Below are 22934 nucleotides of genomic sequence, written 5' to 3' on the forward strand. Positions count from 1 at the left end.
GTACTACAGCTGATCCCCCTATTGAGGTGAATGGGGATCAAGCTGCACAGCTCTTGGGGCTGTTTCTATGGCAGATGGTGTGTTTTGTTTTTTAACCCCTGGAAAACTCCTTTTTAATGTCAGGAACATTTTCAGGTAAAAATTTCCCATTTTGGGGATATTTGTGTTAAGTCCTCTTAACCCCCTTACTGACTTGACTCCATGGTAGAATTACTTCCATTATACAGCAGGAGGGCCCGTTTTGTGAGGCAGGAACCATTTATAGATTTGTTTTGTCTTTTTAGTGCCTCTTTTATACATTTGCTTACAAAATGGCCGCCTCCAGCCAGAGGTAAACTGTGATATCATCTCCACACCTTCCTCCAGTGCCTTGACTTGATGGTGGCATCGTTTACGCCGCTCAGAGGAGGAGGGGACTTGTTTGTTTCATTCCTATGCTGGACACGCTTGAAGATTGTACAATTCATCTCAGAGCCTCATCTCGTTTTATTGTAGAATATTTTGTTACTTGGGGGTTTTGTATTTTGTGTATTTGTTTCTTACGAGTTTGCGGTACTGTAACTTGTGGTGTTTTTATACATAAAACGATGAAGAAAACCAAATCTGACTGAATTTGTGTATTTATTATTATTATTATTACTATTATATATATATATATTTTTTTTAAAGGAGACCTATAAAATTGTCTTGGTCACCCATAGCAACCAATCACGGCAGCGCTTTCATTTTGTATTCTGCTTATGAAAAATGGAAGCTGCGCGCCGATTGGCTGCATAATGCCAATTGCTGCTCAGCTTTCATTTCTTATAAGCAGAAGACAAAATGAAAGCTGCACTGTGATTCGCTGCTGTAAGCAAAATATAAACATGGTAGCCAATAGTGATGAGCGAATATACTCGTTCCTCGGGTTTTCCCGAGCACGCTCGGGTGGTCTCCGAGTATTTGTTAGTGTTCGGAGATTTAGTTTTCATCGCTTCAGCTGAATGATTTACAGCTATTGTCCAGTTTGATTACATGTGGGGATTCCCTAGCAACCAGGCAACCCCCACATGTACTCAGCCTGGCTAGTAGCTGTAATTCATTCAGCTGAGGCGATCACAAGTAGCCAATCATAATGCAGGTTCTTATAAGGGAAATGCAAAGTGACAGCTTCACTGTGATTTGTCACTGTGTGTATTGTAGAGAATTAACTCGTTGGTGGTTGACCCTAGGTAGTGTTCACACAGGCAGTGCAGTTTAGGTCCAGACACGTACAGTTTTTATTGCTTTTCACAGGTTGCACAGCACCAAAACACACACATTTCGGCCTTGTCCAGGTGCTAGCAGAACAGATCCTGCCTACTTGTACACAGCTGAGCTAGCCCCAGCCCAGTCAAACAAAATGGCTATTGTCTATAGAAACCACTGATACTTGCGGTTCTCTGCACATAGGCCAGAATCCCTCTATAAGAAAAGTCTTTCTTCAGCTCCAAGAACTCCTGTCTGGTGCCTATGGTCTGTGCATTCACCAGCGAACACATTTGTCTCTGCTACATCCAGCAGACTGATTCCTCAGTCACTCCATTCAGAGATCGACACCTTTCACAAGTGGCTCAGCCACTGCTCACATCTGGTCGTCTTCCATGAATCTACGGTACTTCCTGACTTAAGAGAAACTATGCAGGTGCTTCTAATCAAACACTGCAGAGCTGGGAAATAATGTCCTTCCCAGCTATGCTACAGTGTACCTGTATAGCATATATCTATCTCAAGCATGACCACTGACAGCACCACTTTCGATCTTATCATTGAAAGTTGGTTGCTCCAGGCAACAATCTTTGTCAGCATGTGTTAAATCTGACATCTGTAAGATGTAAATGTCAAATATGGTGGAATACTTTTATGGTTTTGGTCAGGCTGGGTGACCTGTATTTGAACTGTTTAGCACGGCCAACAATTGTGGTCTACAGTGGCCGCAGCCTTCCTGATCTGAACTCGCCCTCCACATGTGTGCATTCTGAGACTAATCTCAAGCCAGGAGACCTACAGCCTTGAAACCATAAATGTGTGAATCCAGTCGAGCAGTAGCTTTTCCTCCAGTAGATTATTGAAGACGTTTCTACACCTCTCTCTTTTCAGCTAGAGTCGTTATATATTCTCTCATCCAGATGTTTTTTTCGATGTATAATTGAGTTTTTGGAATGTTGCATTGCTTCTATATTGTGATGCACCAATACCCTAGTGGAGTAAAAAAAAACAAACCTTAAACTATTTTTCTTTACACGCTTGAAGACCGCTCAACTTATCATTTGATTTGTGGAATTTTTATTTATTTTTTTTAATTTAAGATCACCCTTTTAAATCCTTTAAAAATTTACAGAGAAATCTGATCTACTGATGATCACTTAGGTGGGAGAACTGAGATACATTCCCGAAAAAGAATTTGGGACTTTAAAAAATAAAAAAAAATAAAAATGGCAATTGATGAATCGCCTGAAACCATCCCCTAAAAAAAAAAAAAAAAATGCAAATACATATGAAAAAGATTTGATAAAAGGCTCATATGTAAAGAATAAGGTGCAATTGAAAAGCAGGTGAAAGACCAAAAAGCGCAAATGTTCTAAGTAGAGTTGAGCGAATTTTTCAAAGTCCGATTACGATCGGCATCGAATATGTTTTTTGCAATATTCGCCAAACGTCATTGGAGTCAATGGAAGTAGAAATTACTGGATATGTTTGAAACCGATCATCACACACAAATTCAGCACGAATATGGGAAATTCAGATTCGGTGACCGAATCCGAGCATATTCGTTCGACCCTAGTTCTAAGTGCTCATTCATGTTATTCACTACTACAACTGCCCATTGTAGTCTATGCAGCTGTTGACATCCATGGTTTTTATTCAACGTTCTCAAAAAAAAAAAAAACGGAAACTTGTCCAGCTCACGTGTCAAACTCTCACATTCACCTGAGTGGGTCAGTATTTAAGTAAGTAAATCTATCAGTAGAAGATTTGAAGTATTTTTTCCTTTTGTATACGACCCCGGTCACCGGCTCCACACCTCCTCCTCTGCTGCTGGAGCTCAATCAGGTTTCTCACATTCCTGAACTGAGTCCAATTTCTTGGGTAACATTTAAAGAGTCTATGTCTGACTTCTGCTCCATCCCTTCTCATGTCTTAGCAGTGATGTCTGTGCCTGCACCGAGTGTGATGAATCAGACATTAAACTGAGCAGACGTTTCTCAGCTGACACCTAGGTGTGCACCCAGCAACTATAGAAAAGTTACGTAAGATCTCCGTCTGTACAGTATTAACGGGCTTTGGAATGAGGATAAATGCATAAAACACTGTCCAATAGAGCACAGACAATGAAAATATGTTGATACAGAATGAGTATTTCCTGAAGGGACTAATCAACCAAACCAACTTATTGGTTGTCTGTTTATGTAATAGCTACAACTTTAGAACTGGTTCAGTGTGAGAAAGTGCTTTAACTGTAAAACATGGCTGCTGATCAGATCACTTTCCTACAATTGCTGCCTCATCCAATTAGCAAACACATTAAATACTAATTATTTAACTACTGCATAAATTTATAGCTTTTATAATGCAGTCCACTATTTGGAAGAATCACTGATCTAATGCTGTCTCTTTGTATAATGAAGTGCTATAATACTACCCTTATGTACAAGAATATAACTACTATAATACTGCCCCTATGTACAAGAATATAACTACTATAATACTGCCCCCTATGTAGAAGAATATAACAACTATAATACTGCCCCTATGTACAAGAATATAACTACTATAATACTGCTCCTATATACAAGAGTATAACTACTATAATACTGCTCCTATGTACAAGAATATAACTGCTATAATACTGCCCCTATGTACAACAATATAACTACTATAATACTGCCCCTATGTACAAGAATATAACAACTATAATACTGCTCTTATGTACAAGAATATAACTACTATAATACTGTCCCTATGTACAAGAATATAACTACTATAATACTGCCCCTATGTACAAGAATATAACTACTATAATACTGCCCCCTATGTACAAGAATATAACTACTATAATACTGCCCCTATGTACAAGAATATAACTACTATAATACTGCCCCTATGTACAAGAATATAACTACTATAATACTGCCCCTATGTACAAGAATATAACTACTATAATACTGCCCCTATATACAAGAATATAACTACTATAATACTGCTCCTATGTACAAGAATATAATTACTATAATACTGCCCCTATGTACAAGAATATAACTACTATAATACTGCCCCTATGTACGATAATATAACTACTATAATACTGCCGCTATATACAAGAATATAACTACTATAATACTACTATGTACAAGAATATAACTACTATAATACTGCCCCCTATGTACAAGAATATAACTACTATAATACTGCTCCTATGTACAAGAATATAACTACTATAATACTGCCCCTATGTACAAGAATATAACTACTATAATACTGCTCCTATGTACAACAATATAACTACTATAATACTGCACCTATGTACAAGAATATAACTACTATAATACTGCCCCTATGTACAAGAATATAACTACTATAATACTGCTCCTATGTACAGGAGTATAACTACTATAATACTGCCACTATGTACAAGAATATAGCTACTATAATACTACTCCTCCTATGTACAAGAATATAACTACTATAATACTGCTCCTATGTACAGGAGTATAACTACTATAATACTGCCCCCTATGTACAAGAATATAACTACTATAATACTGCCCCTATGTACAAGAATATGACTACTATAATACTGTCCCCTATGTACAAGAATGTAACTACTATAATACTGCTCCTATGTACAAGAATATAACTACTATAATACTGCCCCCTATGTACAAGAATATAACTACTATAATACTGCCCCCTATGTACAAGAATATAACTACTATAATACTTTCCCTATGTACAAGAATATAACTACTATAATACTGCCCCTATGTACAAGAATATAACTACTATAATACTGTCCCCTATGTACAAGAATATAACTACTATAATACTGCCCCCTATGTACAAGAATATAACTACTATAATACTGCCCCCTATGTACAAGAATATAACTACTATAATACTGCCCCTATGTACAAGAATATAACTACTATAATACTGTCCCCTATGTACAAGAATATAACTACTATAATACTGCCCCCTATGTACAAGAATATAACTACTATAATACTGCTCCTATGTACAAGAATATAACTACAATAATACTGTCCCCTATGTACAAGAATATAACTACTATAATTCTGCTCCTATATACAAGAATATAAATACTATAATACTGATCCTATGTACAAGAATATAACTACTATAATTCTGCTCCTATGTACAAGAATATAACTACTATAATACTACTATGTACAAGAATATAACTACTATAATACTGCCCCCTATGTACAAGAATATAACTACTATAATACTGCTCCTATGTACAAGAATATAACTACTATAATACTGCCCCTATGTACATGAATATAACTACTATAATACTGCTCCTATGTACAACAATATAACTACTATAATACTGCCCCTATGTACAAGAATATAACTACTATAATTCTGCCCCTATGTACAAGAATATAACTACTATAATACTGCTCCTATGTACAGGAGTATAACTACTATAATACTGCCACTATGTACAAGAATATAGCTACTATAATACTGCTCCTATGTACAAGAATATAACTACTATAATACTGCCCCTATGTACAAGAATATAACTACTATAATACTGCTCCTATGTACAAGAATATAACTACTATAATACTGCCCCTATGTACAAGAATATAACTACTATAATACTGCTCCTATGTACAACAATATAACTACTATAATACTGCCCCTATGTACAAGAATATAACTACTATAATACTGCCCCTATGTACAAGAATATAACTACTATAAGACTGCTCCTATGTACAGGAGTATAACTACTATAATACTGCCCCTATGTACAAGAATATAACTACTATAATACTGCACCTATGTACAAGAATATAACTACTATAATACTGCCCCTATGTACAAGAATATAACTACTATAATACTGCTCCTATGTACAGGAGTATAACTACTATAATACTGCCACTATGTACAAGAATATAGCTACTATAATACTGCTCCTCCTATGTACAAGAATATAACTACTATAATACTGCTCCTATGTACAGGAGTATAACTACTATAATACTGCCCCCTATGTACAAGAATATAACTACTATAATACTGCCCCTATGTACAAGAATATGACTACTATAATACTGTCCCCTATGTACAAGAATGTAACTACTATAATACTGCTCCTATGTACAAGAATATAACTACTATAATACTGCCCCCTATGTACAAGAATATAACTACTATAATACTGCCCCCTATGTACAAGAATATAACTACTATAATACTTTCCCTATGTACAAGAATATAACTACTATAATACTGCCCCTATGTACAATAATATAACTACTATAATACTGTCCCCTATGTACAAGAATATAACTACTATAATACTGCCCCCTATGTACAAGAATATAACTACTATAATACTGCCCCCTATGTACAAGAATATAACTACTATAATACTGCCCCTATGTACAAGAATATAACTACTATAATACTGTCCCCTATGTACAAGAATATAACTACTATAATACTGCCCCCTATGTACAAGAATATAACTACTATAATACTGCTCCTATGTACAAGAATATAACTACAATAATACTGTCCCCTATGTACAAGAATATAACTACTATAATTCTGCTCCTATATACAAGAATATAAATACTATAATACTGATCCTATGTACAAGAATATAACTACTATAATTCTGCTCCTATGTACAAGAATATAACTACTATAATACTACTATGTACAAGAATATAACTACTATAATACTGCCCCCTATGTACAAGAATATAACTACTATAATACTGCTCCTATGTACAAGAATATAACTACTATAATACTGCCCCTATGTACATGAATATAACTACTATAATACTGCTCCTATGTACAACAATATAACTACTATAATACTGCCCCTATGTACAAGAATATAACTACTATAATTCTGCCCCTATGTACAAGAATATAACTACTATAATACTGCTCCTATGTACAGGAGTATAACTACTATAATACTGCCACTATGTACAAGAATATAGCTACTATAATACTGCTCCTATGTACAAGAATATAACTACTATAATACTGCCCCTATGTACAAGAATATAACTACTATAATACTGCTCCTATGTACAAGAATATAACTACTATAATACTGCCCCTATGTACAAGAATATAACTACTATAATACTGCTCCTATGTACAACAATATAACTACTATAATACTGCCCCTATGTACAAGAATATAACTACTATAATACTGCCCCTATGTACAAGAATATAACTACTATAAGACTGCTCCTATGTACAGGAGTATAACTACTATAATACTGCCCCTATGTACAAGAATATAACTACTATAATACTGCCACTATGTACAAGAATATAGCTACTATAATACTGCTCCTATGTACAAGAATATAACTACTATAATACTGCCCCTATGTACAAGAATATAACTACTATAATACTGCTCCTATGTACAAGAGTATAACTACTATAATACTGCCCCTATGTACAAGAATATAACTACTATAATACTGCTCCTATGTACAACAATATAACTACTATAATACTGCCCCTATGTACAAGAATATAACTACTATAATACTGCCCCTATGTACAAGAATATAACTACTATAATACTGCTCCTATGTACAGGAGTATAACTACTATAATACTGCCCCCTATGTACAAGAATATAACTACTATAATACTGCCCCTATGTACAAGAATATAACTACTATAATACTGCCCCTATGTACAAGAATATAACTACTATAATACTGCCCCTATATACAAGAATATAACTACTATAATACTGCTCCTATGTACAAGAATATAATTACTATAATACTGCCCCTATGTACAAGAATATAACTACTATAATACTGCCCCTATGTACGATAATATAACTACTATAATACTGCCGCTATATACAAGAATATAACTACTATAATACTACTATGTACAAGAATATAACTACTATAATACTGCCCCCTATGTACAAGAATATAACTACTATAATACTGATCCTATGTACAACAATATAACTACTATAATACTGCCCCTATGTACAAGAATATAACTACTATAATACTGCCCCTATGTACAAGAATATAACTACTATAATACTGCCCCCTATGTACAAGAATATAACTACTATAATACTGCCCCTATGTACAAGAATATAACTACTATAACACTGCCCCTATGTACAAGAATATAACCACTATAATACTGCCCCTATGTACAAGAATATAACTACTATAATACTGCTCCTATGTACAAGAATATAACTACTATAATACTGCCCCTATGTACAAGAATATAACTACTATAATACTGATCCTGTGATAAAACAAAAAATCACTTCCAAAACTTCTTTTCTACCAACATATAGGTGCTTTATGACGTAGCTGAACATGACGTGGTCTCTACTGTGATGTGAATAGGTAGATTTATTTGCCGTTCTGGAGCTGGAGCTGGTTCCTGCTGTGATTATGATCTATCGTTCTATTTCATGCACAGTAATTCAGTCTGAGTCTTATTTACGAGGGATTACACTATTCCTAGTGTCTCGGCTGTGACATTTTTCTGGGCATTGACTTTCACGGAATGTTCTTTTCATGACGTCTTTGTTCAGAATGACAGTATGGTATAAATGAATGTATTAATTGTATTTTTTTTTGTTGTTAGAATCAAACTGATGCAAATGAATTGTTTTACTCTTTTTTTTTTACCAACCCTCAAAATTATGATATAAAGGCCACAAGCAAGAAGACTCATTTAGAGCCTCATTTGTTTTGCCTGGGGGTCATTTGGTGGGTGCAGAACACCCATAGTCTTGTCTATGATGATATCGCGTAGACACCACAATATCTAGTGATCCCTCTAGTGGCTGTAAAGGAACACTGCAGATAAAACATACATTGCATCTTGCCTGAATCTGCACTAGACGTATCAGTTTTGTCAATCAAATGTTATTTACAATATTTTGACACAAAGAATATCCAATGTTAAAATTGATGAGATCCAATAGCTAAAGACTTTACCAGATAAGTGGAGCCAGGATAATTCTTTTTTTTTTTTTCTCCAGACTTATTTATTTTTAATAATTTTCATTTTTGTTGTCATAAAAAACAATTCTAGAACAAATCTCTTTATTCTAAATGTTTGCAAAAAGCCAGAAAGATGAAGACATAAATATACACTAATTTTTTGCAGATCGAAGCCTATAGGAAACAACGAATCTCTGGTCATCTCGGCGCCTTCCTTCAATCCATGCCTAAAGCACAAAAACCTTCATAGTGCTTATGGTGCCTGCAGGGTTATTACATTGGAACTGATGCACTGATAAAGGAACATAAAGGGTTTGTCCCATGTTCTGTCTTCAGGAGCGCACTGCTCTCTTGACTTGTGGCTTCTATTTGCCGGGGGCGATGTACTCCTGAAGATTGGTAGTTGTCTCTGGCGGCATGGTTGCTCTACACTACCGCTTTATCTCTGCACCACTGGAGGGGCTCTGAAGCTGTCCAGATTTAGCAAATATTACCTAGGAAAGCGGCCACCTCTGATAGGCAAGAAGCAGTATACTAAAGAATAAAATTTTCCTCCTTGAAGGCATGTTCACACTGCAGCTTTGCACCCAGAAAAAGAACTTTAAAAAATGCTCCAAAGAATCATCCTATTTGTTTCCATGGAAAAAAATGACTTGCGGATCATATTTTCAGGCTTTTAAAAGCTGCAGAATTGGAAAGACGCAAAACAATTAAAAGAAATGAGATATCCCCTCTCCAGATATTTCCCACTAAGGAAACTCTCCATACTGTACAATGAAAGTCAATTGGAAGGCTTGAGCATTTTGTATGCATTTTCTTCTTAAATAACGTGAGCATTTAACTCATTGCTTAATGGATTTTTTTTTTTTTTAAAGTCAGAAGAGCCCCAATAAAAAGAAGCACACAAAACTCTGAAAAATCCTTAACCAAATAGATTGGTGGAAAAAACAAACAAAACGCTTTGTGAAAGGACCAAAAACACTAAGGGTATGTTTCCACGGTCAGGAAACGCTGCTTGTTTGACGCTGCGCAGAGCTGCAGCGTCAAACAAGCAGCGTCCAGATGTTCCAGCATAGTGGAGGGGATTTTATGAAATCCCGTCTCCACTATGCGTGGAAACCCGCACGCGGCGGCCCTGCGACTACGGACATGCTGCGCGTCTTTTCAGATCGCAGCATGTCCGTACACCTTGCGGGGACGCAGCGTCCCCGCAAGGCATATCACAGGGCCCTATGGGAGAGAGCGATCATCCCGGATGTGAAGAGTTAACACATCCGGCATGATCGCGTCCCAGAAAGGGGGCGGGGCTTAGCCATCCTGAACGTGGAAACATACCCTAATAAAAAAAGGCTCGGGCTTAAAAAAAAAAGAAGAATAAAACGATTAATTAGGCATCTTCTGAATTAAAAAAACTGATGTTTTTGACCACTGTAGAAAGACGCAGTGTGAACATACCCTGAGGTAATTTGCAACATTGTTTGTTTTGATCAGTATTTTTCAATTGTACCCATTTATGAAGAAGACACAACCTCTGACATTGCAGAGAAAATGTATAAAGTTATTAGCAACAGATTTTTTTTTTTTTGCTTCCAAAAAGCTGCAATGAATTTTGCATATATATTTACACAAAAATTTGCAACTTGTTGCTATTTTACTCTGCACTTGCAACTTTCAGAAAGTTGTTAGGAAAGCAGTCATGGTTAGATTTATGAATTGCAAAAACTTGAAAAAAGATGCAATTTGTTCTTCATTAGAGGGAGGTATAAAAGGGTTGAAGCCTCACTAGATAGAAATGTGTCAAATTTCTCAAAAATTGTGCAACACTTTGAAGAATTTGGCACAAATAACTAATGAACTTACAAGCAAAACAGACTTTAACGTTTCCCCTCATGATGAAGTCCCACTTTTGTGCTTAAACTTTCTGCAGTTAGTTAACGGTTTCATTGCAGCAACCTTTGGCCATAAGTTTATGGAGTTTTTTTTATAGGTTTCTATAAAAAAAAAATCCTGCTCAAAACCACTTGGAAAAGTTTTCCTATTCTTTTCTATTTGAGATCCACTTTTGCTGTTCGTATGAGGAGTTTTTGAGCTTTAATTTTTTAATGTAGGGGTTTTGCAAACATCTGGTAAAAAAAAAGAAAGTGCTTGTTTTTCTTTGACACCAATCCTGAAGGAAACCTCTACATGACAGGCACTGTCCAATCAAAGGGCTGCAAAGAAAATTTCAGGGGAAAAAAAACGCTTTTCCACAACTCTTCAATGCCTTTTCAAAGCCGTGTCAAGGGATTAAGAAGCGTTTCTTAGAATGGTTTCAGCTTGAAAAACTCATCATTTTTCGAAGACTCAAGAAGTCCATGTGAACATAGTTGCAGAAAATGTATCACTTTAAGTTAGTTACCTACAAAGTTGTGATTTTTATTAGCAGATATAGTCAGTGATTCATCATGTAACCAAGAGCATACAGACAGACCATGGGGCAGTTTTTGCTGCTTTAGCCCTGGTTGGCCCCAAGTGGGGAAGTGGGTAGGGAATGGGCTTAATGGTCATGGAGGAATTAACAAACACAAGGCTTTTCTGTCCTGAATGTTAAACCTCAACACGAGAACATTTTGATCTTTGCTATGGGTCGCCATCTTTTCTGCCTACATCTGACCTAACCGTACTAAACATAGAGGAAGAACATAGTTGCCTAATCTTATGGAACGACTGGGAGTTCTCTATTTTGGAGTTCTGGGTTCAGCTACAGGCACAGTCTTGGGTCAGCAAGTTTGGCACCGTTTCATATCGGAAGGAGAATCCACCATCTGTGGTGGTGGTGACTCTCAAAGGCTTCATGGTGCTGGGAAGTGCTGCACAACAGTTCCCCCAGTGTAGAGCTGTACTTAGACCATGGTTTGGGGAACAAGTCCCATGGCAGTAGTGGAACTGGAAGCTTCCAGGATGGACAATCCACTGGTTCCAACCCAACTCTTCAAAGGATATGTTGAGTGATCCACGATGACATTGATTACTGTCTGCTCCAGGTGCTGGAGGCCTCTGCAGAAGCTCCAGAGCAGATGGGGACCATGGAACTCCTGACCTCCGACCACGCTGGCTAGGATGGGTGCTGTACATTAGGAATGGTGTATGCTCGGGCTGCTCAGAACAAGGACATGTGGGACAATGAACTAACAGAACAAAAAGGCTGCTTGTGACATAATTCAAGAAAGCAGGAGCCAGGTGAAAGACTGTCCAGTCATCTATCTTCTCTACTTTGGAGGTGGCCACAGTGACCGGCTTCTGCTGTGATAGTACCTGTATGTCCACTACATGATGGAGTGTCTCCTCCTTAGTGATACTATTGACAGGTGATACAGAATCCTCTTTATTGCCCACATTGTCATCTCTGAGGGTTGTGGACTCATTAGATGATACTTCTGTCACTATAATAAGTGGCTCTGTTGTCTGGACACTTGCATCTTCTGTGGACATGTTCTCGTACCAGGTGAAGTTGGCTATCGGAGACTCTCCGGTGAAAAACCAGAATTGCACAGAGGAGACGCGACGACTCAAGATGTGCGGAGACGGACGGAAGATGTAGGTGAAACTGTTGCCTTCTTCTGCCATTGGAGCATCAAGAGATGGAGTCTCACAAAGAATATCTGCAAGAAGGTCATATGTCATAACAGTCATAAAATCATATAAAAAAAAACAAACTAAAGATCCAAACACACAATCATATCAAATCACCCAGTTTTCAGCCTTCCTCTTCCTATTTACCTTTGAAATATAGCAGGACTAAGAAAATAATAATACTTAGGCCATGTTCACACTTTGCGTTTTTTACCGCGGAACCGCGGCGATTTTGATGCTGCGGGTCCGCAGCAGTTTCCATAGCGTTTCCATTTACATGTAAACCCTATGGAAACCGCAAACCACTGTGCACATGCTGCGGGAAAAACCGCGCAGAAACGCAGCGGTTTAAAACCCGCAGCATGTCACTTCTTTGTGCAGAATCGCTGCGATTCTGCACCCATAGGAATGCATTGAACCGCTTACTTCCCGCATGGGGCTCTCCTCCAGGCCCTGGGAACCATATTTGGGGTAAAAAAAAGAATAAAAATAAAAAATCATGTTATACTCACCTCTCAGCGCTGCACGCGGCCGGCCGGTCAGAGTTGCTGTGCGAACAGGACCTGCGGTGACGTCGCGGTCACATGACCGTGACGTCACGAAGGTCCTTCTCGCACAGCATCTTTGGAACCGGAGCGCCGCGTGCAGCGCCGAGGAGATCCGGACATCGGAGGGTGAGTATAACCAATTTTTATTATTTTTAACATTACTATTGATGTTGCATATTGCTGCATATGCAGCATCAATAGTATAGGAGTAATCCCGCAGCGGAAACCGCGGAACAAACCGCGATAAATCTGCAGGGATAACCGCAGCGGTTTTGCCCTGCAGATTTATCAATTCCTCTGCGGGAGAACCCGCAGAGGGACGCCGCAAAGTGTGAACGTGGCCTAATAGTAGTGGAGGAAGGGTCGTTCATAGATGGAGAACTTAGCCGCCATCTGGATGTAATTACAGGTAGAGCGTGAGAGACCCCGCACTACACATGGAGGACAGGGAGAGAGTGACACATCCTGCACTACACATGGAGGACAGATAGAGAGTAACAGATCCTGCACAACTCATTGAGGACAGGTAGAGAGTGGCAAATCCCACACTACACATGGAGGACAGGTAGAGAGTGACAGACCCCGCACTACACATGGAGGATAGGTAGAGAGTGACAGACCCCGCACTACACATGGAGGATAGGTAGAGAGTGACAGACCCCGCACTATACATGAGGACAGGTAGACAGTGACAGACCCTGCACTGCACATGGAGAACAGGTAGAGAGTGACAGATACCACACTGCACATGGAGGACAGGTAGAGAGTGACAGACCCCGCACTACACATGGAGGACAGGTAGAGAGTGACAGACCCCGCACTACACATGGAGGACAGGTAGAGAGTGACAGACCCTGCACTGCACATGGAGGACAGGTAGAGAGTGACAGATACCACACTGCACAAGGAGGACAGGTAGAGAGTGACAGACCCCGCACTACACATGGAGGACAGGTAGAGAGTGACAGACCCCGCACTACACATGGAGGACAGGTAGAGAGTGACAGACCCTGCACTACACATGGAGGACAGGTAGAGAGTGACAGACCCTGCACTGCACATGAGGACAGGTAGACAGTGACAGACCCTGCACTGCACATGGAGGACAGGTAGAGAGTGACAGACCCTGCACTGCACATGGAGGACAGGTAGAGAGTGACAGATGCCACACTATACATGAGGACAGGTAGGGAGTGACAGACCCCGCACTACACATGGAGGACAGGTAGAGAGTGACAGACCCCACACTGCACATGGAGGACAGGTAGAGAATGACAGACCCCGCACTACACATGGAGGACAGGTAGACAGTGACAGACCCTGCACTGCACATGGAGGACAGGTAGAGAGTGACAGATACCACACTGCACATGGAGGACAGGTAGAGAATGACAGACCCCGCACTACACATGGAGGACAGGTAGAGAGTGACAGACCCTGCACTGCACATGGAGGACAGGTAGAGAGTGACAGATACCACACTGCACATGGAGGACAGGTAGAGAATGACAGACCCCGCACTGCACATGGAGGACAGGTAGAGAGTGACAGATGCCACACTATACATGAGGACAGGTAGGGAGTGACAGACCCCCCCGCAATACACATGGAGGTCCGGTAAGAATACATGCAGCCGCACACTCCAGTCCCAAGTGCCAACGGCAGTGCCGGGTATTGATACGAGATTGCAGTGGCATATGTGACTCCGGCCGTAGTCTGTGAATAGCGCACACAGTAGAGATGATGTGACACCAACTGGTAGCTTGGGAGAATTACACCCAATGCATCGCTTCACTGGACTGGGGCAATATTTGCTCTTTTGTCAAGTCCAGTTTGCTGCAAATTCTAAAATATCCCACAAAACCTCCAGATAACCTGAAATATCTAAACCTGTAGCTCCATCACCTGAGAGGTCATACTGGGTCCATTATTGGGCATATTTGCAAATTTTGTTACTTGCAGTTCGGCAAAATATTTTATTTACTAGCAGAATAGTTTGCTGGTTCCCCTGATCATGCCCCACTAGGACCTCCATCGCAGTATATTGTAAGAAATTTGCCCCCAGTGTAGCCAGATGTTTTCCTTCATCTGGCATCTAAAGATTCAGCAGAGACCCCCAAATCTGACTCTGACGGAAGCTGAGAAATGTGGAGCTGTTTGTCCTTCCATTGAGTAATGGACATGAAATTCTATATTTCACTCTTTGACCATGAAGAATTACCTTTTTATTAGCAATATAGGACATAGGAGAGGTAATATGCTTTAAATCCACCATACCAAAGAGCGTGGGGCTCCTGGACAATAATGGTCGTGACCACCTTGCCAGCCACCATGGTTGCAATACACTTCAAGAAGGGGTTGAACTTTTAAATATTTCTTTAGAAATCCACATCGCTCATGTCTACAGGTTATGTGTGCTACTGCAGCTCAGCTTAATTCTACTAAGATGGTGCTGAGATGCAATACTAGATACAACCTGTAGATGGGTGTGGCGCTGTTTTTGGGAAAAAAGCAGCCATTGTTCCCTAATTCTAGGAAAACCCCTAAAATTCAGATGGTCACTGGCCTTTGAATAATGTCCCAATATCCAAAATGTTCTCACCTGATGATGGGAAGAGAATGACCTGAGACATGTCCTCCAGTCCAAGCCTTCTCGTGTGGCTGTGCCTCTTGCGTAGAATCCTCTCCTCAATCTTGATGGGTCCATTTGGGTTTGGAGATGGAGCTACAGAAGAGGCCGTGGTTGGCGGAGGAGACCCCAGCGCCTCCACAATCCTCGTCTTCACCTTGTCCAGGATAACCTGGCGGTCGGCCTCAGGCATCTCACAGCCTTGGCTTATCTCAGTGACCATCATGGCAAAGTAGAGGGCAAACACGAGAGCCATTGACGAGTGAAGAGTGAACCAGATATTAGGGAGTAATGTGGTCTCTGTACGTCTCTTGTAGGAGCAATCACTGGGACTGTCCCCGCCGTCTCACGTGCCTCGGTTCTGCCCTGGCACTGGGTATGTCTTCTCTCTTGACCTCCTTGGACTGTGATACATGGACTGAAGCTGACTGTCTCCAGAAGTGTCTGCTCCCTGCGGATGTCTCAGAATGCTCTGTCCTTCTGCACAGTTTTTGCATGTTATCAAAGTTGGCAGAGAGAAAGTACTGGGCACAGAGAAAACTGTATCTGTAACAGACGCCTGGAATGTATTGTTTGCCCCAGAGATAATGCAATCGGACCACACCAACCAGCCGTTTCACATGGGAACAATCCCCTTCCTCCCAAACAGACCTTGAGCCCAGTAACAGCGATAAATGTTTTATTATTTTATACATATGGATTATAACAGGGACAATCAGCTACAACCAATGAAAAGAGAAGAAATGTGTAGTTCTGCTGAGCAGAGCGCCCTCTACAGTACAGTGTAATTCTAGGAAAATTACCACCTTGGGTATTTATGGCGTATTCACAGCATTCGGGATCAGTGATCTGATTGCTGCTGAAGCTGCATTCTCCAGACTCTTCAATAGTCTTCGGATCTTCTTCCTAATAGATTAACCCCCTGGTGGTGCAGCGTCCACCTATCCGGCATTTATATTATATCCCCTTTAATTTAAAAAGTAATACCTCCTCTAAGATACGATAAATGGCTGGAGTTTGGATAAGCTATCTGAGAAGCAGTCTGAAATCAACCTTATGCCTCATAAGAGGCTCAGACTGCTGCTCTGCTCCACCATACTTTACACTGCAGCTGTTCTTGTTTAGCTTATGCACAAGAACAAACCTAAAGGAGTTGTACCTTTTGTAGCCGGTTGATACATTACCCTAATGTTGAAGGGACTTGGACGCTCCGCTTGGGCTGTGCACCCTACTGGGGTAAAGATGGTGGGTCTCAGGACAGGACAGGGACAAGGTCTGAGAAACCAAAACTCAGTTCTGGCCCACAGAGAACACAAACACGTGTGTCCTGGCCCCACTTCATGTGCACTTTGCCATTTGTTTGATTTGGGTGTTTCCTCCTCCTAAAAAAAAAACTGTGTTGACTACCTCCTCCTCTTCCGCCTACACCGTCACGTCCACCTCCTCCTCCAGTTGGACCTCCGCCCCCCAGGTTGTAGCTTGTTAGTTTATTTTGGGTTTAGTTTATATTTTTTGAAGTCAGTTCCCTAAAAAAAGGCCACAAAAAATAAACAAACCGTGCTGGATTACTCCTCCATTGCCATGTCCATATCTACCTTCACGTCCACGGTCCACATCTTCCTCCACTTTGACCTACGCCTCGTAGTTTTAGATACCTAGTTTTAGTTTGGTTAAATCTAGATTGTTTTAAGTCAGTTCCATAAATAAAAAAAATACACAAATAACAAAAAAAAAATGTTGGATTACTCCGCCCTTGCCTATTCCACCCATAACACCATGCCCACCTCTTCTAGATAGCTCATTTTTCTTTTGTTAAATCTAGGTTGTTTTAAGTCAGTTTTAAATAAAGAAATATAAAAATCATGAAAAAATATATAAAACTATATAAAAATATGAAAAGAACAGCAACAAAAAAATTAGAGTGTTGGATTACTCCTCCCTTGCCTCTTCCAACCATACTGCCACGTTCACCTCTTCCTCCACTTCAATCAACGCCTCCTGGTTCTAGATCACTAGTTTTAGTTTTGTAAATTCTAGGTTGTTTTAAGTTAATTCCATAAAAAAACAAACCAAAAAAATGACAAAAATATATTAAAAAATACAAAAAAACAAGAGAGTGTTGGATTACACATCCCCTGCCTCTTCGCCTCTTCCACCTATACCGCCATGTTCACCTCTTCCTCCACTTGGACCTACGCCTCCTGGTTCTAGATTGCTGGTTTAATTTTGAAAATTCTAGGTTGTTTTAAGTCAGTTTTATAGTGAGGGGCATGGGCCTCTAAGAGAGTTTTCTGCAGAATTTCACCATATACATGTATACAGATATAGAGCGAAAGGGACGAACCTCAGATTAGGGTTTAGTAGTCCCGTCTCCTGGGATCCCTCTATGGCACGTATGCCCTGGTAGGTAACCAATACTTCAGTGAGGTTTTAGCCATCTGTTTGTGGCTTCAGACCAGATAAGATGCTGGTAAACCCATGACCTTGTCAGTGTGGATGAGACAAAGTTTCATGTGGGTTTGTGCTGCTTATTATTATCTATGAATTCTTCCTCCGGAAAACTATATATCTTGGTACCGGGTTAGCCAGTAGATAGAAAAATGTTTAGAATTGAGAGTCCTCAGTGGTTAATACCTTTTAATGACTAACTGAAAAGATGGTAACAAATTGCAAGCTTTCGAGACTACACAGGTCTCTTCATCAGGCAAAGACTAATACAAATTCTGAAGAATCACATATTTATATACAACACAGCTCAGAAAAAAAACCAAAACAAAACATTGTATTAGTCTTTGCCTGATGAAGAGACCTGTGTAGTCTCGAAAGCTTGCAATTTGTTACCATCTTTTCAGTTAGCCATTAAAATGTATCAACCACTGAGGACTCTCAATTCTAAATATTTTCCTCCGGAAAACTGCATTTTTTTTTTATTGAATTCTTAGTTAACAATTTATTAGCCATTTTTTTTGTCAGTACAGGATAAATAATGTGATGTTTGTACCCAGTGACTGCACCAGCAGAATAGTGAGTGCAGCTCTGGGGTATAATACAGGATATAACTCGGGATCAGTAATGTAATGTATGTACGCAGTGACTGCACCAGCAGAATAGTGAGTGCAGCTCTGGGGTATAATACAGGATATAACTCGGGATCAGTAATGTAATGTATGTACGCAGTGACTGCACCAGCAGAATAGTGAGTGCAGCTCTGGAGTATAATACAGGATGTAACTCAGGATCAGTAATGTAATGTATGTACACAGTGACTGCACCAGCAGAATAGTGAGTGCAGCTCTGGGGTATCATACAGGATGTAACTCAGGATCAGTAATGTAATGTGGACAGTGACTGCACCAGCAGAATAGTGAGTGCAGCTCTGGGGTATAATACAGGATGTAACTCAGGATCAGTAATGTAATGTATGTACCCAGTGACTGCACCAGCAGAATAGTGAGTGCAGCTCTGGGGTATAATACAGGATGTAACTCAGGATCAGTAATGTAATGTATGTACACAGTGACTGCACCAGCAGAATAGTGAGTGCAGCTCTGGAGTATAATACAGGATGTAACTCAGGATCAGTAATGTAATGTATGTACACAGTGACTGCACCAGCAGAATAGTGAGTGCAGCTCTGGGGTATAATACAGGATGTAACTCAGGATCAGTAATGTAATGTATGTACACAGTGACTGCACCAGCAGAATAGTGAGTGCAGCTCTGGGGTATAATACAGGATGTAACTCAGGATCAGTAATGTAATGTATGTACACAGTGACAGCACCAGCAGAATAGTGAGTGCAGCTCTGGGTGATGCAAAAGTAACTCTAAGGGTTGAGTAGTAATATGACTGACAATGTTAGATTTTAATCAGACAAGAATTTAGGACCAAGATTTGACTTCTCGCACTTGTACACTATAGGCCACAATGTGGTAGAAATGATGATTAGACCAGTGTTTCCCCATCTCCAGTCCTCCCGGCCCCCAACACATCATGTTTTCAGGATTTCTTTAGTATTGCGCAGGTGAGAGAAATTGTGGCAGTTCCTGATGTCTTAATAATAATACTAAGGAAATCCTTAGAACATGATGTTGGGCCGTGAGGACTGCAGTTTCGGAAACACTGGATTAGACAATCCTGCTTCTGATATAATAACACAATCTGCGTCATTGCACGGATCAAGGCCATATAACTGCAAGGCGTGTTATGTGACCAAAAGCCAACAGCAAATTCCCCAACCCTTACCCAGAAACTCTGGAGAAACATTTCTGCCATATTTCATACAAACAGCTCAGTGATTGAGAGCAGAAGGTCTGATGCAATGACACAGTTAATATACTTTATAAGAACGCTGAGGACTGCGGGCAACGTGAAATGTATGATGGGATTGTAGGAGTAATGTAGATTCAGCAGGTTTCACTAAGATCACCTTCATTAAGGTGAAGTCCATTATAGGTCCTATACCGCTACAAGGGGAGCTTTATTTTTTTCTGAATTCATCAATAATATAATTTTGGCTCCTTGTAGCCACCACTAGGGGGAGCTCCCTGGGATCTGTAGGTCTGTAAATACCGATGTAGAGAGCTCCCCTAGTGGTGAATGCAGGTAGGACACCTGACAATGTAGGGCTCCTTTCCCTGACACATTGCAGATCCATGCTCTGCCTCTGTTGCAAACTACCTGTAGTATTCAGAAACAAAAGACAAGGGGTCAGAGGGAGAGGTTTATTAGCAAAGGCCAAAAGTGGAGAGTACACAGGCAGAGGGACATGTAGAGACAATCTCGCATCTTCTGGGAGAAGCAAATCCCCAGCAGCGTGGTAATAAATTAACTCACAACAATCAGCCTCCAAAATACACGTTACCTAGATCCTACAGAGTGCAATATTCCTTATTATGTTTCAAAATTTTGGAATTTTTGTAAAAGAAACGTTATTCCCCTCACTTCACAATCTAGCGCTATCTGCTATATCTTCTCTTGAAAGCATTAATGGGCAGTCCAGTGAAAGTGTTTTTTTTCTGAGAGGTCAGATACATGTGAGGAGTCTGCAATCTGGGGTTGTACCGAACACTGAAACCCCTTTGGCACATCCCAGAGATTTCTATTAGTGGAAATGTAAGATAGCATTCTAAGCAAAGCCAACTAAACCGTACCAAAGGGGCTGGAGAGCTTTACAGAACCCTACCAATCCGTAGTGGTCTCAAATCCCAGATTTTAGCATATACCTCACAACTTTTGATCGTCAGGGAAATTAGGGGTCCACAGAGCCCAAAATGTCCATACTTAACCATTCCCCTTTTTCAATGTCACAGCCATTCCTATCCTCTGTACCCGCGACCCCAAAACACTAAGCCACAGAAACCTTCCAAGGTCTCTGCATTCCAGGCGTTTACGGACATTTTTGGTGGGATCAAGGAGACGTGATGATTCTTCCTGGAGTCTGAGAAGTATTCCCTTTTTTTCAGGAGTCTTCTGAATATGCCGGAGGAGTTGTCAATTATAAAATTACCATTATCTGTTCCAATCTGAAGATATTTCCACTGGATTTTCCCTTTAAAGTGGACCCGTTACTTGACATAAATAGGAAATGTTGTAGCCTGATGTAAATGCTTCTGTTCTCTTGGATCCGATGTTGTTCTTCTTTTGTTCCTGCGCCTTTCCGTTCCGGAGATATGGTCCTTTCTTCCGTGTATATAAACCTAGTGTTGTTAGCCAAGTGGGTGTGATCCTCCGCTCTATTCCGTGGTCATCTTTTTTGAGGACCATGCCCAGTTGACTAAAAAGAGAAGAGGGACAAGGAGGCCATATCTCAGGAACGGAGAAGTGCAGGAATAAAAGAAAAACATCGCCTGATTCGGGAGAACAGCTGCATTCACACTACATATAAAAAGTTACATGTTTATGGCAAGTCACAGGTTCCTATTAAGAGTGAAATTCGGGGTCAACTTCAAATTATATCTAAAAGGTTGTATGGTATATCTGCAGGTAATTACAATGATTTTTTCAAAGGTGTTTTTATCCCAAAACCTAAATATTCCTGAGATCTGTGCCCCCAAACCTTTTTGTTAGTCATCACCCTACTGATCCGAAGGTATTCCACAGTGGAATGTGACTATTAAATCATGCAGTGGACCCTTTACCTACAAACCATAGATGTGACTGATAGACTTTAGGTATTTTGGTGTCTATGACCTTGTGACCAAGATTTTCCTCCATACTTATTAAAAATGGCCGCAACTTAGCTCTTCCTAGATACACTTACAACATAGGTTCTCCAGTTGCCAACTCTCCAAGCATGCCACGACAGCCACAGCTGGACACCATTGATCTCCAAGAAGTGGTCAGGTTTGGCTGTATCACAACATTTGCTAGATATTGTAGTCCCAATAATTTGTGGAAGATTCTATTAATCCGTTTGGATAAAACACACCTATATTTAAAGCATTGTGTGACTACATTTCCTTTTTATCATCCATTTTCCAATACTCCGGTGTCTTCTTGTATCACTCCCATAGCTCCATCTTGTCCATGTTGTCCCTTGTCTCCATCCACCAGTCACTCTCCTGGTCTGTATACATCCATCCACTTTTCTCACCACCTTCCAGTTGGGGAGGGAAGGTTTAAAGTGAGGGGTAGAAATAAATTAACGAGTGCTGAGAATACAAGGGTTTAAAACTCATTCCTAAGAAAAGCTTGGCTTCAACCGAGCCTTGGCACTTGGCATTGGTATGAGCACTGCTCTACCTAATCTGGGGCTGGGAGGAGAGGAACCCGGGCTTGAAAATAGTGCTAACACTTATGGAAGAGATGATGCTGGATCCAGCAGACAGACACATGTTTCTATTGTTCTGCTGAAAGACAAAAGCAAAGAAAATGTATTACTT

At 40.0% G+C, this 22934-nt stretch overlaps 2 protein-coding genes across 3 annotated transcripts in view; both read right to left on the reverse strand.

Annotated features, from left to right (window-relative positions):
* Positions 1-9331: 9331 nt before the first annotated feature.
* INHA (inhibin subunit alpha) lies at positions 9332-16523 on the reverse strand. Its single transcript, XM_077273089.1, has 3 exons — positions 16023-16523; positions 10596-12901; positions 9332-10241 (listed from the first exon to the last, which is right to left on the reverse strand). Exons 1-2 carry the CDS (start codon positions 16303-16305, stop codon positions 11997-11999), a joined length of 1188 nt encoding a protein of 395 aa, XP_077129204.1. The 5' UTR covers positions 16306-16523; the 3' UTR covers positions 9332-10241; positions 10596-11996.
* A 4236-nt stretch (positions 16524-20759) lies between these two features.
* OBSL1 (obscurin like cytoskeletal adaptor 1) overlaps positions 20760-22934 on the reverse strand; it is a 57622-nt gene continuing 55447 nt past the window's right edge. For both annotated transcript variants that reach the window (XM_077273091.1, XM_077273090.1), the window contains one exon: positions 20760-22901. In XM_077273091.1, the coding sequence (XP_077129206.1) occupies positions 22891-22901 (11 nt within the window). In that variant the 3' untranslated portion in view covers positions 20760-22890. The remainder of the gene's footprint in view (positions 22902-22934) is intronic.

This window comes from Ranitomeya variabilis, chromosome 7, assembly GCF_051348905.1.
Source record: "Ranitomeya variabilis isolate aRanVar5 chromosome 7, aRanVar5.hap1, whole genome shotgun sequence".
Taxonomy (NCBI): domain Eukaryota; kingdom Metazoa; phylum Chordata; class Amphibia; order Anura; family Dendrobatidae; genus Ranitomeya; species Ranitomeya variabilis.